The sequence below is a fragment of the Pan paniscus genome, chromosome 2, assembly GCF_029289425.2.
Source record: "Pan paniscus chromosome 2, NHGRI_mPanPan1-v2.0_pri, whole genome shotgun sequence".
NCBI classification, from domain to species: Eukaryota; Metazoa; Chordata; class Mammalia; order Primates; family Hominidae; genus Pan; species Pan paniscus.
The window spans coordinates 4,694,944-4,709,845 of NC_085926.1; the positions used below are offsets into that span (position 1 = coordinate 4,694,944).

A 14,902-nucleotide genomic window follows, 5' to 3' on the forward strand; every position below is an offset into this window, starting at 1 on the left:
TATTTAGTCTCTGGGCTTAGGTTGTTTTGGTGCTATCTTTGGAACTGTTAGTACTCAAGTCAGAGTTAACTTCGTTGGCTTGATTGGGAGGAGAGAGAGAGTGAGAGAGAGAGAGAGAGAGAAAGTGTGTGTGTGTGTGTGTGTGTGTGTGTGTGTGTGTGTGTGTGTGTCCCACCTAGGACAGAAAGGATTTAAGGAGATTTCTCAAAATACCTACATTACAAGATTATTTTTACATAGTGAGGAAATGCAATCAAAAGAAAGAATAGAAAGAGAGAGGGGCTCAAAACAGAGTGAAGTTAGTAAGATTGTGTCCTGCTGCTGCTGCTGGGCTACAGTTTTATGCCTGAGCTCCTTATAGGCTATGCAACAAAGAAAGCAAAATCTGTTCTTTCATTGTTCCTAATATTAATGTATGAACCCCTTTAAAAAAAACTGCAGTGGTCAATTTTGACTTAAGACGTTATTATAATTATGGAACTCTTATACCTCCAAGTATAAAATTTGGTATAAACACCATATGCACGTAGTTCTTATAATTAGCATACTTGGTTTGATTATTGCTTTATAACATATTACTCCAAAAAACTTAAGGATTCAAACAACCACCATTTTATTAATACTTCTCACAGCCCTGTGGCTTGATTACACTGGATGGTTCTTCTGCTGGTGGTCACTGTTGGGTCTGTCATACTGTAGTGAGGTGGTAACTGGGGCTGGCACCTCCAAGTTGGATTATTCACATTTCTGGCACTATAGCAGAGATGCCTGCGAGGCCAGGACTTCTTTCTCTCTCTGTCCATGTGGATAGCTTGGGCTTCTTTACAGCATGGTGGCTGACTCAAAAAGCAAATGTTCTGAGAGGACAAGCCAACAGTATGCAAGTGCTAACTGGGCCTCTGCTTGCATTGCATCTCCTAATATCTTATTGTTCAAGCAAATCCCATGGCCAAGCTCATTGTCAGTGTGGGAGGGGACTACATAAGGGTTTGAATACTCTGTTGGGGTCCACCAGTGTTAATAGTCTACCTCAATGCTTAACATAAAACCTGTGAAATTTGAATTAGCAACATTATGTACTATGATAAGATGTTTTTCTGAAACTTAAACAAGGTATTGTGAGTTTAGCATAATACAGGTTCCACGTGCTGTGTGATCACTCAGCTCTCCCGCCATTTTCCTCATAGTGAACAGCATTGAAACCTTCACACCTTTTTGGAATACATAGCATGAATACAGTATTTATAAGTCTTCTCTGTGCTTTTCTTATTAGCCAGCAACCAGGAAGGTTCCACCATTTGTCATTCATTTGACTCTAAACCCAATATAGGTGCAGACCCAATAATTGACTAGCAGTGCTCAGTTATGGAGTAGTCTGCCATTTGATCTAGGATATGCTTATTAATATTTAAATATAGTCAGGCATGGTAGTGCATTCCTATAGTCCCAGCTACTCAGCATGCTAAGGCAGGAGGATCATTTGAGCACAGGAGTTTGAATTCAGCCTGGGCAACATAGCAAGACCTCATCTCTAAAAACTAAATACATAAACTAATAACTTAGGAGAAACACATCCTCTTGCAGTTCTCAGACCACAGACGAAGCCCAGCAGAAGAACACCCTATGTAGATGTTGAGAATCTAATGCTAGTCTTGCCACTTTGGCTTAAAATTTGGCTTATCTTTTAATATGACATCTTACTTGTCCCCTCACCTCATAATGTAGTTGAAGATGAAGCAAGGCTGTATTGTTAAAGGAGCTAATGAAAAGTGAAATTGCATGTCTGGAGATCACAGCGCTAGAAATGTAACTAGGTTAGGTGCATCTGGGCCCAAGGGGCGTGAGAGGAGGCATTTGTGATTCATTTGGCCTTTCCCCCACCTTGTGCTCCTTTAGTGAGGAGAACACCCCGCTGGACTTGGATGACCACGGCGGCAGAACCTTTCTCCGGGTCTTGCTCCACTTGACGATGCATGACTACCCACCCCTGGTGTCAGGGGCCCTGCAGCTCCTCTTCCGGCACTTCAGCCAGAGGCAGGAGGTGCTCCAGGCCTTCAAACAGGTAGCTCAGGTCACCCACGTGTGTGTTGTCTGTCCAAGAAGCTGTTGTGTGCGCCTAACGGATTGCGTTCATTAAGGTTCAACTGCTGGTTACCAGCCAAGATGTGGACAACTACAAACAGATCAAACAAGACTTGGATCAACTGAGGTCCATCGTGGAAAAGTCAGAGCTTTGGGTGTACAAAGGGCAGGGCCCCGATGAGACTATGGATGGTGCATCTGGAGAAAATGAACATAAGAAGACGGAGGTGAGTGAAACACAAGTTATGCTGCCAAAGTGGATGGATGGGCTTCTCGAAACTAGCGGGCATCCTCTTCTGGTTTTAGGTATAAATGTGATAGGATTTATTTTCAAGAGATCTGCTTGTTAAGTCACCAAGATCACAGCTGTTTGCCTAGGAAATAAGCTACGAATCAAAGTTTAGCTCTGTCTCCTGTGCAGCCTTGGACCGTGTAGAAGAGACTGCGATGTTGAGTGAATTAGCACCAGGTTTCCCTTACAGACCCACTTGGGAATTGACCTGTTCTCTAGGCATGGCCCAGCCCACTCTCCCTTCCCAAGGAAACCCATAGCAAGTAGGTAGATGACTGGGGCATAAGCCCAGCATGAGTACTGTAAAACAGTATAGAACTCCCTTTCTTTCCTAAAGGTTGATGCTAACTGTAACAAACTGACAGTAGCCCAAGAGTTGTACAGATCACACTTGTGTTCACTTTGGTTTCTAGGAGGGAAATAACAAGCCACAAAAGCATGAAAGCACCAGCAGCTACAACTACAGAGTGGTCAAAGAGGTAAGCTCCTCCCCCACCACCATTTTTCCTTTCTTTATGAATTCTCTAAGGAGCTTTAGTTTGTGATAGTCAAGTTGAAGGTACACACATTTGAGCTTTTTTCTTCATGTGGTTTAACAGGGAGAAAGTAGAGCTCAGAGGTTAAGCTCATGGGTTTTGGCATCATATCTGGGCTCCACACCCAGCTCTTCTACTTATTATTTTTGTCCTCAGCTTCGTCACCTTTGTAGGTGCAACCTTTTGTAGGCACCACATATTTCTGAAGCTTTACAATTGAAGGAAGGACTAATTGAGAATACTGTCAGGGAGTCATCTAAGTGCCTGGCACAGTGTCCCCACTGAGAGCTGTAGTTTTTTAGAAACCTTTGCGTACGCTGGTTCAAAGTTGGGAGGCTGGGAGCTTTGTGTGTTTTACCCCAGAACAAACTCTTCCCAGGGTCTCGGCAATGATACCAGGTCATTCCATTTTAAGCGATATCTCTGAAACTGTCCCATTTGTTGTTGAAGCCATAATCCCCTGCTTATTCTGGAAGACGTGACCTTAGTCTTATGGACTTGGCTTGATGGAATCAACAGAAATGCCACATACCGAAGGAATTTTGTTTTACGTTTTTAATGCATTATAATCCCCTTTGCCTCCCTGCCCACCACCACCCTCTGCAATCTTTTTCCAGCTATAGTTCCTAGTTTTCTGAGACTGATTTCTTTCCTTCTACTAGATTTTGATTCGGCTTAGCAAACTCTGTGTTCAAGAGAGTGCCTCAGTGAGAAAGAGCAGGAAGCAGCAACAGCGTCTGCTCCGGAACATGGGCGCGCACGCCGTGGTGCTGGAGCTGCTGCAGATTCCCTATGAGAAGGTGAGCGGTGCCTCATGCACAGCAGCTGCTCTCAGGATGGGGCGGATCCCTGGGTTTCCCCAAACTCTTCACATCTGGATATTGTTAGTGAAGAAATGCATCCAGTGTGACTATTGTGACTACAAAGCAATTTCAGGTATTGATATGAAACAGAGCATCTGAAAAATAAAGTAAAATCACCTGTGAATAATCCTCATCCCCAGTTTTAAGACTCTGTAAAGAAGGAGAGTCCATTTATTCTCCATACTCCCAAGACATATTGGATAGAGACAACTTGGTCTGTGTCAGAGCTTAGAGCTATATCTACCCATGAGTTGGTGTGTTTCAATTTCATTTGCAATGTGACTCAACCAATTTAAGTATCACCAGCTATTAAGTGCATGTAGGAACATGGGATGTGCCCACTTTTGAAGTCCTCACTAAGACGCTGACATCTGCTTAAGTATTTGGATTTATCAGGTGATGCTTTGATCTAGGTCTTCTTTTCTGTGGCTGGAAGTTGTACTTTGCCCCTAATTTTTCACGTTAGTGTTTGTCATTGATACGTATTTGATTTGGGGAGGCAGGAGCAGGCTGACAGTGCTTTGCATGCATGTAGGCTGACGAGGCACTTATGAAATCATTCATTCAAGCCTACAAGACCCACTGGGGTATTTGTGTTGTGCCCACTTGACAGATGAGGAGACTGAGGCTTGGGGAGGTTTAGAGGTGAAAGGCTCAGACTCAGGTCTCTTGAGTTGACTATTAACTGCTAGAGAGACTGATTTGCTAGAGAAGACTCACCTGATGAAGGCTCATTTCTAGGTGCTTGCAGGGTGCCAGGCGCTATGCTGAGGCCTTTATACACATTATTAGCTCATGCCATCCTCAGGACACATGGATGAGATGGGTGGTGCTATCTTTAGCCCCATTTTAGATGAGAGAGCTGCAGCTGGAGAGGTTCATTAACTTGCATGGATGGCACCGCTGTGTAGAGTGACGCTGGCTCCACTTCACTGTGGATCGGGGGCCTGCTGCCTTCCCTATGCCTGTCGCCTTCTACTCCAGGAAATTTCCTATGAAAGGATCCTCCTCCTCAGTCATGGGGACCATATGAATTGGGCAGGTCAGGCCTTTCAGTAGCTATGAATAAAGTCCAAGCTTAATCCCTGTCGTAGGTATAATACCTAGCTAACTTGTAGTTGATACAGGTGTGCATTATCATCCAAACTTTGCCTGTCATTTAGACTAGAACCAACAAGCTGATCTACTTCCTTGTGTGTAAGGAATGCGAGGGGGTCATTTGCTGACCATAGTGTTGTCTCGTAATATCATCAGTTTCCCTAATGAGAGTTATGCCTTCATAGAGCAGGCTTAATCTACAGGTAACCAGATGTGGTTGGAATTGGTGACTCAAAGGAAGAATATCATGTGTGTGTGTATCTGTGTGTGTACATGTGCACGCTTTTGTTTGCTTTTGGATGGGCACAGACTTCCAAAGAACAGTGGAGGAATCCCCCACAGGTAATCTCTTGTGACTTGATGTCTTTGGGGCTTGCTTTCCTTGGAAAAATCCACTTCACACCACAAAGGTTCTTCACTTAGCTTGTGCACCAGCAGATTCCTTTTATACGGAAGGATTGGAGGTGTGTGGAACTATTTAAGGTTACAGCTGTCAACCAGCAGTGGCTGTCTGTCCCAAGCCCTCTGATTTCTTAGAGCTAGAAGGTTCACCACTCCTCCTGTTAATAAGGGACAAGTGTAATCCCCGTTATGTTGTCCTGGGACTTGCTATTAATGTCCTTGTAAATTCTCCTCTGTTTTGGTTTGATTGTCAAAGCTGGGAGGTCACCTTCCTCCCACAACTCTGTTTTGTCACAGAGTTATTTTTCTAGACCAGGGGTTAGCAAACTACAGGCATGGGCCGAATCTAATCCACCACCTGTTTTGAACAGCATATCAGCTAAGAATGGTTATTACATTTTAAAATAGTCACATAAGTACCTACATAATGTCCTTGATACTCCCTCTCTACCCACAAAGCCCAAAGTATGTGCTGCCTTGCCCTTTAAGAAAAAGTTTGCTGACCTCAGTCTAGCCCGGAACCAAAAGCTAACTTTTACAGAGTAATCACTGTCTAAGCACTTCATGTGACTTTTCTCATTTAATCTTCATAACAATCACATGATGTGTGCACTTTTGTTATCTCCTTTTCATGGATGAGTAAACAGCGACACTGAGAGGCTAAGAAATGTGCTCCAGGTCACACAGCCAGGAAGTTGGAGATCTGGGATAAGAGTAACGCAGTCAGGTTTGGGGACCTGCATTCCTACCTGCTATCCTCTCTTGCCTCTGAAATGAGGTGATGGCTGTGAAGACTTAGGAAGACTATTGTGGGCTGTAAGAATATGAAGGATGATTTCCAGTTTGGAAATTCTTGTTCTGTTTTTACTCTCTTAAATGTTTGCTTGTTTAGAATTGGACAAAATGGCCATGGGTTTTATAGAATTGGCTTATTACGGAATATTTAACTCTAAAATACTGAGTTTATGCTATTAATGTATGAATCACATAATCCAACCATGTGAAATGCCAGGGAGGGTATTATCCCCATTTTGCCGATGGGAAAATTAAGTCTGAGGTTAAAAATTGTACTTGAGATGATAAAGGAGTTATGGCAGGCACAGTCGCTCTAATGTATAATCTCAGGAGATTTCCACTTTGCCGTGTGAGCTGATGGCAAAAGTTAATGTCTAATAGGTCGGACAACTTAAAAAGGTGAACCCAATAGGGAAAATGACTGCTCAGCATCAGTGAGGAAGTCAGCCCCAGTTCTGTTGTCAGTCCCTGTTTTTGTTTATTTTTAAAATTTTTATTATTTTTATTTTTTGTTAGAGATGGGGGTCTCACTATGTTGGCCAGGCTGTTCTCAAACTCCTGCCCTCAAGTGATCCACCCAAAGGGGTGGGATTACAGGTATGAGCCACTGTGCCCAGCCCGTCCCTGTCTTTAGAAGTAGGGGGTTCAGAAGTTTCAGTCCTTGCTGGATAATGGACTCGTGGATGCCTTCTATTAGCCTTCACTCTGCAGTGCTCCCTCCCACCCAAATAAGATCTTCACTTTCATCCATGAGCACAGACAAGTTACTGGCTTCTTTTCAGCATCAGCGGTGCAGCCCCTCAATATTTACCCACAACAGGTCCCCAGCAAACACCTTCTGACTCCCACGTTAGCAGGAGGTGTTGGGTATAGGAGAAGCTGGTCTCCTGGCCCAGCAATCAGTGCTTTCATCTGTCTCCTCCCACACAGGCCGAAGATACCAAGATGCAAGAGATAATGAGGCTGGCTCATGAATTTTTGCAGAATTTCTGTGCAGGCAACCAGCAGAATCAAGCTTTGCTACATAAACACATAAACCTGTTTCTCAACCCAGGGGTAAGACTTGAGGCCAATCTGCAAATCTGTAGAGGGAGGAGGGCAGGGAAGAGGGAGGAGGAACAGCTTGTTCTTTGGCTGTTGTGGCTTCTGGGGCTTGTTATAATGCAACATTCATTCCAAAGGGGAACATTTTCATCACTTATCAGGAGGACATAAACACTCATCTTTTGGGGATGAGATGGCAGGAGTTGGGGAGGGGAAAAGGAGGAAAGTGAGATGCATAAAGTAAGATACGTGTCTATATTTTCCTAGTCAAGTCCTTCATTGTATCAAACTTCAGCAATACAGAAGTGCTAAATGTCTCTCCTGCCACCTCCTACTGAGGTCATGCATAAAGTTTTCTGTGGCTATGTATACATATATCATATTTCCATATCAAACATATCTGTAATACATCTTAGTTTGTTAAATATATTTCTAGAAGTATACTAAATGTATTATAGGTTTTGTAAAGAAAAATGATGCCACACTCTATGCATTGTCTTGTGTTCTGCTTTTTTCACTTAACACATTATGGATGCCTTTGCAAATCAGAGAGATATAAATTTTTCTCATTCTTTTGATGGCTAAATGACATTCCATAGAATGGCTGTAACTTTTAAAAAAACATTCTCATATTAATGGACAGTTAGGCAATTTCTGATTTTTAACTTTGTAAACAATACTGCAAAGGACATCTTTGTGCATGCACACACTCACTCACTCAGTAGTACTGCTAACACTTTCCAGAAAAAGGATTGCTGGATTGTAGGATAATATAGGTTGAGCATCCCAGATCTGAAAATCTGAAATCTGAAATACTCCAAAATTCAAAACTTTTGAGTGCCAGTGTGATGCTCAAAGCAAACACTCATTGGAGCATTTCATATTTTAGATGTTTGGATTTAGGATGCTCAACCAGCAGACTATAATGCAAATATTCCCAAATCCAAAATGTGAAACCCTTGTGCTCCCAAGCATTTTGGATAAGGGATACTCAACCTGTGTTCCCTCAGTGTCATGTTAAGAGAAAGAAAAGTCAAAAGATAAAAAGATTAAAGCCACCACCTCACCCCAAATATAAAACTCAATAACTGTGGGTAAAAAGTGAAAAATAAGCCTTCTAGAAGGTAACATGAGAATCTTCATGGCCGTGTGGTAAGCAAAATTTTCTTACAAGGTATGCAAAGAACACTATTTTTGAAAATTGATAAATGGGCCTTCTTTTAAGAACTTCTGTTTGTCCACTGACACCATTAAGAGCATCCAAAGGGGAGGCAGAGAGTAAAAGACATTTGCAATGCACGTTCTCAACAAAGAATTCATATCCAGAATGTACATAACACACTCAAAAAAGTCACTAAGGAAAAAGTTGACCTTCTTTTAAAAATAGGCCAGGCGTGGTGGCTCACGCCTGTAATCCCAGCACTTTGGGAGGCCAAGGCAGGCGGATCACTTGAGATCAGGAGTTTGAGACCAGCCTGGCCAACATGGTGAAACCTTATCTCTATTAAAAATACAAAAATTAGTTGGGTGTGATGGTGAGCACCTGTAATTCCAGCTACTTGGAGGCTGAGGCAGGAGAATAGCTTCAACTCAGGAGGTGGAGGTTGCAGTGAGCCAAGATTGCACCACTGCATTCCAGCCTGGGTGACAGAGCAAGACTCTATCTCAAATAAATAAATAAGTAAGTAAGAACGTAAAGGCAAAAAACTTGAACAGACACCCTGTTGGAGAGGATATCCAAATGGCCAATAAATGTGACAAAGTGTTCAACATGATTAGACATCAGAGAAATGCAAATTAAGTTATGTTTAGCCACAATAAGATGTGGCTAAAATTTAAAAGACTGACAATACTAAGTGTTGGCAAGGATAGGAACAGCTGGAATGTAGAATGCAACTTGTTAACATCTTTTGAAAGCTGTCAGTATCTTCTGAAGCCAAACATACTCATACTTTGTGACCCAGCAATTCTGTTCTTAGATCCAAAAGAAGTATGGGTTTAAGTTCACCAGAAGACATGTGTAAGAATGTTCACAGCAACTCTAGTATTTATAATACTAGTAATGTTACTATCTATTAAAACTGGATCCTACTCCAAATGCCCTTCCACCATAGAATAAAGATATTGTCATATATTCATGCAATGGAACTTACATATCAGTGAAAAAGAGTGCAAGAGGTTTAAGAACAGGCAAAACTAACCTGGTTATATACGTCAAAATAGTAGTTAAATTGTGAGATAAGGCATAAAGGAGACCTGTTTTGTTTCTTGATCTGGGTGTTCAAGGTCCCTTTATAATCTATTCAGCTGAATGCTAATGAGTTGTTTACTTTTCTGTATGTTTATTTATATGTCAGTGAAAAAAGCTTACTAAAAAAGAAGGTAGTACAGAAGCAAGAATGAGAGAAACATATCTTCATGGGTTTAAATGCTTCCCTTGTGTGTGTTTCAGTGGACTCTTCTTTTTCTCACTTTTTAATCTGTTCTGTCAGCTTTTTGACTTGTCCCTGTGCTCTTTTCCTCACTCTTGTGCCAGATCCTGGAGGCGGTAACCATGCAGCACATCTTCATGAACAATTTCCAGCTTTGCAGTGAGATCAACGAGAGAGTTGTTCAGCACTTCGTTCACTGCATAGAGACTCACGGTCGGAATGTCCAGTATATAAAGTTCTTACAGACAATTGTCAAGGCAGAAGGGAAATTTATTAAAAAATGCCAAGACATGGTTATGGCCGAGGTGATTGTTATATATTTCTGTATACCTCCATCTGGTGTTCTGTAGAAATTTTAAAATTATTTAATCTTATCTGTATGAACTTGCACCCTCTTCAGGAGCCATACAGAAGGACAGAAAGTAATTGTGTGTGCATATGTCTGTGTCATCTCTTGTGTGAGCTTAAGTTGTAGTTATAGGCAAGAATCTGATCTGATATTTCATAGCAACCAATTTAAGGAAGGATGGCTTGGATTTTTCTGACAGGGGACAGAAAGAGGAATAAGGAACTGAATTATAGGGAATGGAGATAAAATGTAGTCAGGACCCAGTGAGCCAGAACAGCTTCCATTCTTGTGGATTAATGAATTTTAAAAATTATTCACCTAATTAATTAGATGGAAAAAATTTTGCCTGATGCTTTTTGAGGAGCAGTTGGTCTGTGGAATCAAGGAAAAGCCTTACTTGGTTTATTATGAATTCACTTTGATTTACAATCTTGTCTACGTATATGGTTCCATTGGCAGGGAGGGTAGTGTGATTAAGAGTTGGGGCCAACGTTGTGGCTCACGCCTGTAATCCCAGCTCTTTGGGAGGCTGAGGCAGGAGCATCACTTGAGGCCAGGAGTACGGGACCAGCCTGGGCAACATAGTAAGACCCTTGTTTCTACAAAAAATTTTAAAAATTAGCTGGGTGTAGTGGCATGTGCCCATAATCCCAGTTACAGAGGAAGATCCCTTGAGCCCAGGATTTTGATGTTGCAGTGAGCTATGATGGCACCCACTGCACTCCAGCCTGGGCAACAGAGTGAGACATTGTCTCTTAGAAAAAAAAAAAAAGAGAGAGTTGGCTCAACCTGGGATACAAATGTCACCTGAACCCCTTCACTGAAGGGTGCCATGAGATACATTACTTGACCTTTCAACTCCTCAGTGAGCTTTTCTATAACATGAAGATAGAGCAGATTTCACTTTAAAGAGTTGATATGTGGGGCAAATGAGATAATGGTGACATTAATGCCTAACACTTTTTGGAAGCCTGTCATACTCTAGGCACAGTCCTAAGCAGTTTGTCTATAATAAATTATTTAATCTACATAGCACTGTGAGTTAGCTATTGTATTTGTCCTGGTTTCACAGATGAAGAAACTGAGATACAATGAGGTTAGGAAGTTCGTCTAAAGAGTTTATCTTGGTATCTGGCATCTAATCATTAGAGCTCATAAAGGTTAGTCATTAGTAAGTATTGACCATGTTTATTTTGACTTCTGTGCCAGCCCTTTCTGGGTTTTTTGTACTTCATGTACTGCTGATGAAACCGATTTATTCTTAAATAGATTTGCAAGAAGCCTCATCTTAGGGGACAAGTTATAAACAGGAATGCCTCAACTTTTTGAAGAGTAAGTATGGAGAGGAAGGCATATCTTAATTAAAAGTAATTTGTGATTGAAGAGATAAGATGGTAGATGAAAGAATTGTAAAGGGGATACATTGTAAAGCATAAAAATAAGATGGAGGCAGGGCACACTGGCTCACACCTATAATCCCAGCACTTTGGGAGGCCGAGTTGGGTGGATCATCTGAGGTTGAGAGTTCGAGACCAGCCTAGCCAACATGGGGAAACCCCGTCTCTACTAAAAATACAGAATTAGCCAGGCGTGGTGGTGCATCCCTGTAATCCCAGCTACTCAGGAGGCTGAGGCAGGAGAATCACTTGAACCAACCCAGGAGGCGGAGGTTGCGGTGAGCTGAGATCGCGGCATTGCACTCCAGCCTGGGCAACAAGAGCGAAATTCCATGTCAAAAAAATAAATAAGATGGAAACATTTAAAAAGAAATATCATAGCCTAATCGGTAGGTTTGGAAATGCCAGTGCAAGCTTGCAATCTCTATTTCCACTTGATACATTAATGCTGGTATGCAGGCTTTCTCTTCCCCTAATAGCTTTCTAGGGCCAGTGTGGTATTTCTGTATCTGTGGACTAAAATTATGATGCTGAAGATTTCTAGTTGTTCAGTTATATAAATGAATGAAGTCAAAATAGGTAAGACTGATTTGGGAAGATAAATGCTAACAGAACCTCTCTCTTCCTCTGTGAATAGATTTTTTTCATGCTGCCCCACCCCTGCAAGCTTGTAATCTAAACCCACCCTGTTCTTTATGTAGCTGGTCAATTCGGGAGAGGATGTCCTTGTGTTCTACAACGACAGAGCCTCTTTCCAGACTCTGATCCAGATGATGCGGTCAGAGCGAGATCGGATGGATGAGAACAGCCCTCTCATGTACCACATCCACTTGGTCGAGCTCCTGGCTGTGTGCACGGAGGGTAAGAACGTCTACACAGAGATCAAGTGCAACTCCCTGCTCCCGCTGGATGACATCGTTCGCGTGGTGACCCACGAGGACTGCATCCCTGAGGTGAGCGAGCCCAGCCTGGCTGTGCCCTTCTCGTTGCTGTGTGGTGTGTGCAGTCGTGGCTCACTGGGAGACGTGGTGGTGGCTGGCCTGGGGGAGCCCTCACGGTTCTGAAAGCTGCAGCTCATTTTGTAGTGGGATTTCAGTTCCCTAAAACATTTTCTCGAGCATTGATTTTGCATGAAAGGAACACGGGAGAAGTTAGTCGTTCCTTCTGTATCTTTAAGAACAGTGAGGAAAAAAGCGTCAGCTCTGTGGGAGTAATTTAGCCTGTTGAGCAAAGGGGATATGACCTGAATGAACTTTTCAGAAATGTGACGAAGAGTAGGTTGAGATCTAGTTCATATGAATGTAAGACTTAGTAAGTTAATTCTTTAAAACAAAAACCCTTATTACAGAAATAATGGCCATTATAAAAAATTTAGGAACTACAGACAATCAATTAAAAAAAATAATAATGAATACCTAAGTTTTGAAGTTAACCCTTCCAGGCTGCCTTTTTTCCTACTCATAGATTATATTGATTAGTAATGAAAAACTGGATTATAAAGTATATATTTATGATATATCATATAAAGTATATTATAAAGTATGTATTGTATGTTTTACAATGTGTAATATTAGTTTGTAGTACACATTTATATTACATTAAATATATATGACATATATCATATATATTATGTTTTTAGGTTATTTTGAAAAGCTAAAAACAGTCATGTGTCGCTTAGTGGTGGGGATATCTTTTGAGAAATGCGTTCTTCGGTGATTTCCTCATTGTGCAAACATCATACAGCGCACTTACACAAACCTAGATGGCATAGCCTGCTACACACCTCGGCTATATGGTACAGCCTCTTGCTCCCAGGCTACAAACATGCACAACATGTGACTGTCTCAGTACTGAAGGCAATTATAACACAATTATATTTGTCTATGTAAACATTGAAAAGGTCCAGTAAAAATTGGGTATTATAATCTTATGGGTCACTGTTATGTATGAGACTCATCGTTGACCAAAATGTCATTAGTCAGTACCTGACCATACTCTTTGAAAAGTTCAAATATCAAAGACTGTAAAGGGGTAAACCACGAAAAGTCTTATAATCTGTTTTCCCACCACCCTACAGAAAATAATTTATTATGTTCTTGTGTATTTTTCTCGAATTTTGCACATAAACACATACAGTATATATACTTTACTTCCCCACCCCCTTTTTGTAAATGCAGAAGATGATACTCTAGGTATACTATTCTGTACCTTAACACTGTAACTTCTTTTCATATCAATTCATAAAAAGATGCCAGATTTTTTTTTACAGTTGCATAAAATTCCATTGTGTAGATGTACTGTCATGGCCCTTTGTAAGTGTGGTACTAATTTATGATATAATGAGATAATAATGAATAATTAATTGCTGTAATAAGAAAACAATGAGATTGCATTCTTTTCACAGTCTTGGCCAGGGTATGTTACCACACTTTTGGGTTCTCATATATCTGGCAGGTGAAAATGGTCATTTCAACATAGTTTTAATTTACAGTTCACTTGTTATGGATAAAGAAGGTAGAGTTATGACTAGTATTAGGGATGAGAGAAGCATAGTGTTATAACAAGCATTAGTTTGTTTTTTACTCTTTTTTATTTGAAATACAACGGAAGTGCAAATAAGTACATAAACTCAATTGTATGCTACAAGAACGATAGAACGATTATAAAGAGAACAGCTTTGTAACTGCCACCCAGGTCAAGAAATATGCAAAAACCTCCCCCATTCCCCTTTCCTGTCCTCACCTCCCCCAAGGGCTGTCTCCTGAGGGTAACCACAAGCTGATTTTTATGTAATCCTGCAGTTGCTTTTCTGTATACATCCCTCAACAATATAGTTTAGTTTTGTGAGGTTTTGGACTTCTTCTGTGTATCATTCCATGCCTTTTTAAGTTTAGCTCTGTGTTGTTAAGGTTGATCCACCCTGACATGTAGCTGCGTTCATTTCCTTTGCTTTGGAGCGTTCCTTTCTATTGTGGCACCATGATAGGTTTTTCATTCTTCTATTGATGCTCATTTTAGTTGTTTCCAGCTTTTGGCTGTTAGGATTGTGCATACATCCTGGCCCACATGTGTACACTTCCGTCCAGGGTGTGTGGATAGTCAGAAGTGGAAGTGCTGGATCACAGGAGGTGCATTTCTTCAATTTGATGTGATACAGTCCAGTTGTTTTCAGCATGGTTGCTCCATTTACCATTCCTCCTCCCAACCCTGCTAACATTTGCTATCATCAGATCCTTTATTATTTTTTTCAATTTGATGGTTGTATAATAGTATCGCATACCAGCTTAATTTTTAGAAGCTTCATGGAGATATTTACAGGTATGATTCACTTGTTTAAAGTGTACAATTGAGTGGTTTTTAATATATTCGCAGAGTTGTGCAATCACCATCACAATTTAGTTACAGAATATTTTCATCACCCCAAAAAGAAACCCCATGCCCATTAGCAGTCACTTCCCATTTCCTGCCAACCCCCCTAATCCTAGGCAACTGATTGTCTTTCTGAATATATGGATTTGCCTATTTGAGACATTTCATGGAATCATACACATGCGGTCTTTTATGACTGGATTTTGTCACCTACATGATTTTTCTCAAGGCTCACACAAGTTG

At 41.2% G+C, this 14,902-nt stretch overlaps 1 protein-coding gene across 1 annotated transcript in view; it reads left to right on the forward strand.

Annotated features, from left to right (window-relative positions):
* ITPR1 (inositol 1,4,5-trisphosphate receptor type 1) overlaps nucleotides 1-14,902 on the forward strand; it is a 354,118-nt gene that overhangs the window by 188,044 nt on the left and 151,172 nt on the right. Inside the window, exons 27-33 of the mRNA XM_055109477.2 lie at nucleotides 1,901-2,062; nucleotides 2,139-2,309; nucleotides 2,788-2,853; nucleotides 3,573-3,710; nucleotides 6,999-7,124; nucleotides 9,649-9,849; nucleotides 11,992-12,243. Of these exons, the coding sequence (XP_054965452.1) occupies nucleotides 1,901-2,062; nucleotides 2,139-2,309; nucleotides 2,788-2,853; nucleotides 3,573-3,710; nucleotides 6,999-7,124; nucleotides 9,649-9,849; nucleotides 11,992-12,243 (1,116 nt within the window). The remainder of the gene's footprint in view (nucleotides 1-1,900; nucleotides 2,063-2,138; nucleotides 2,310-2,787; nucleotides 2,854-3,572; nucleotides 3,711-6,998; nucleotides 7,125-9,648; nucleotides 9,850-11,991; nucleotides 12,244-14,902) is intronic.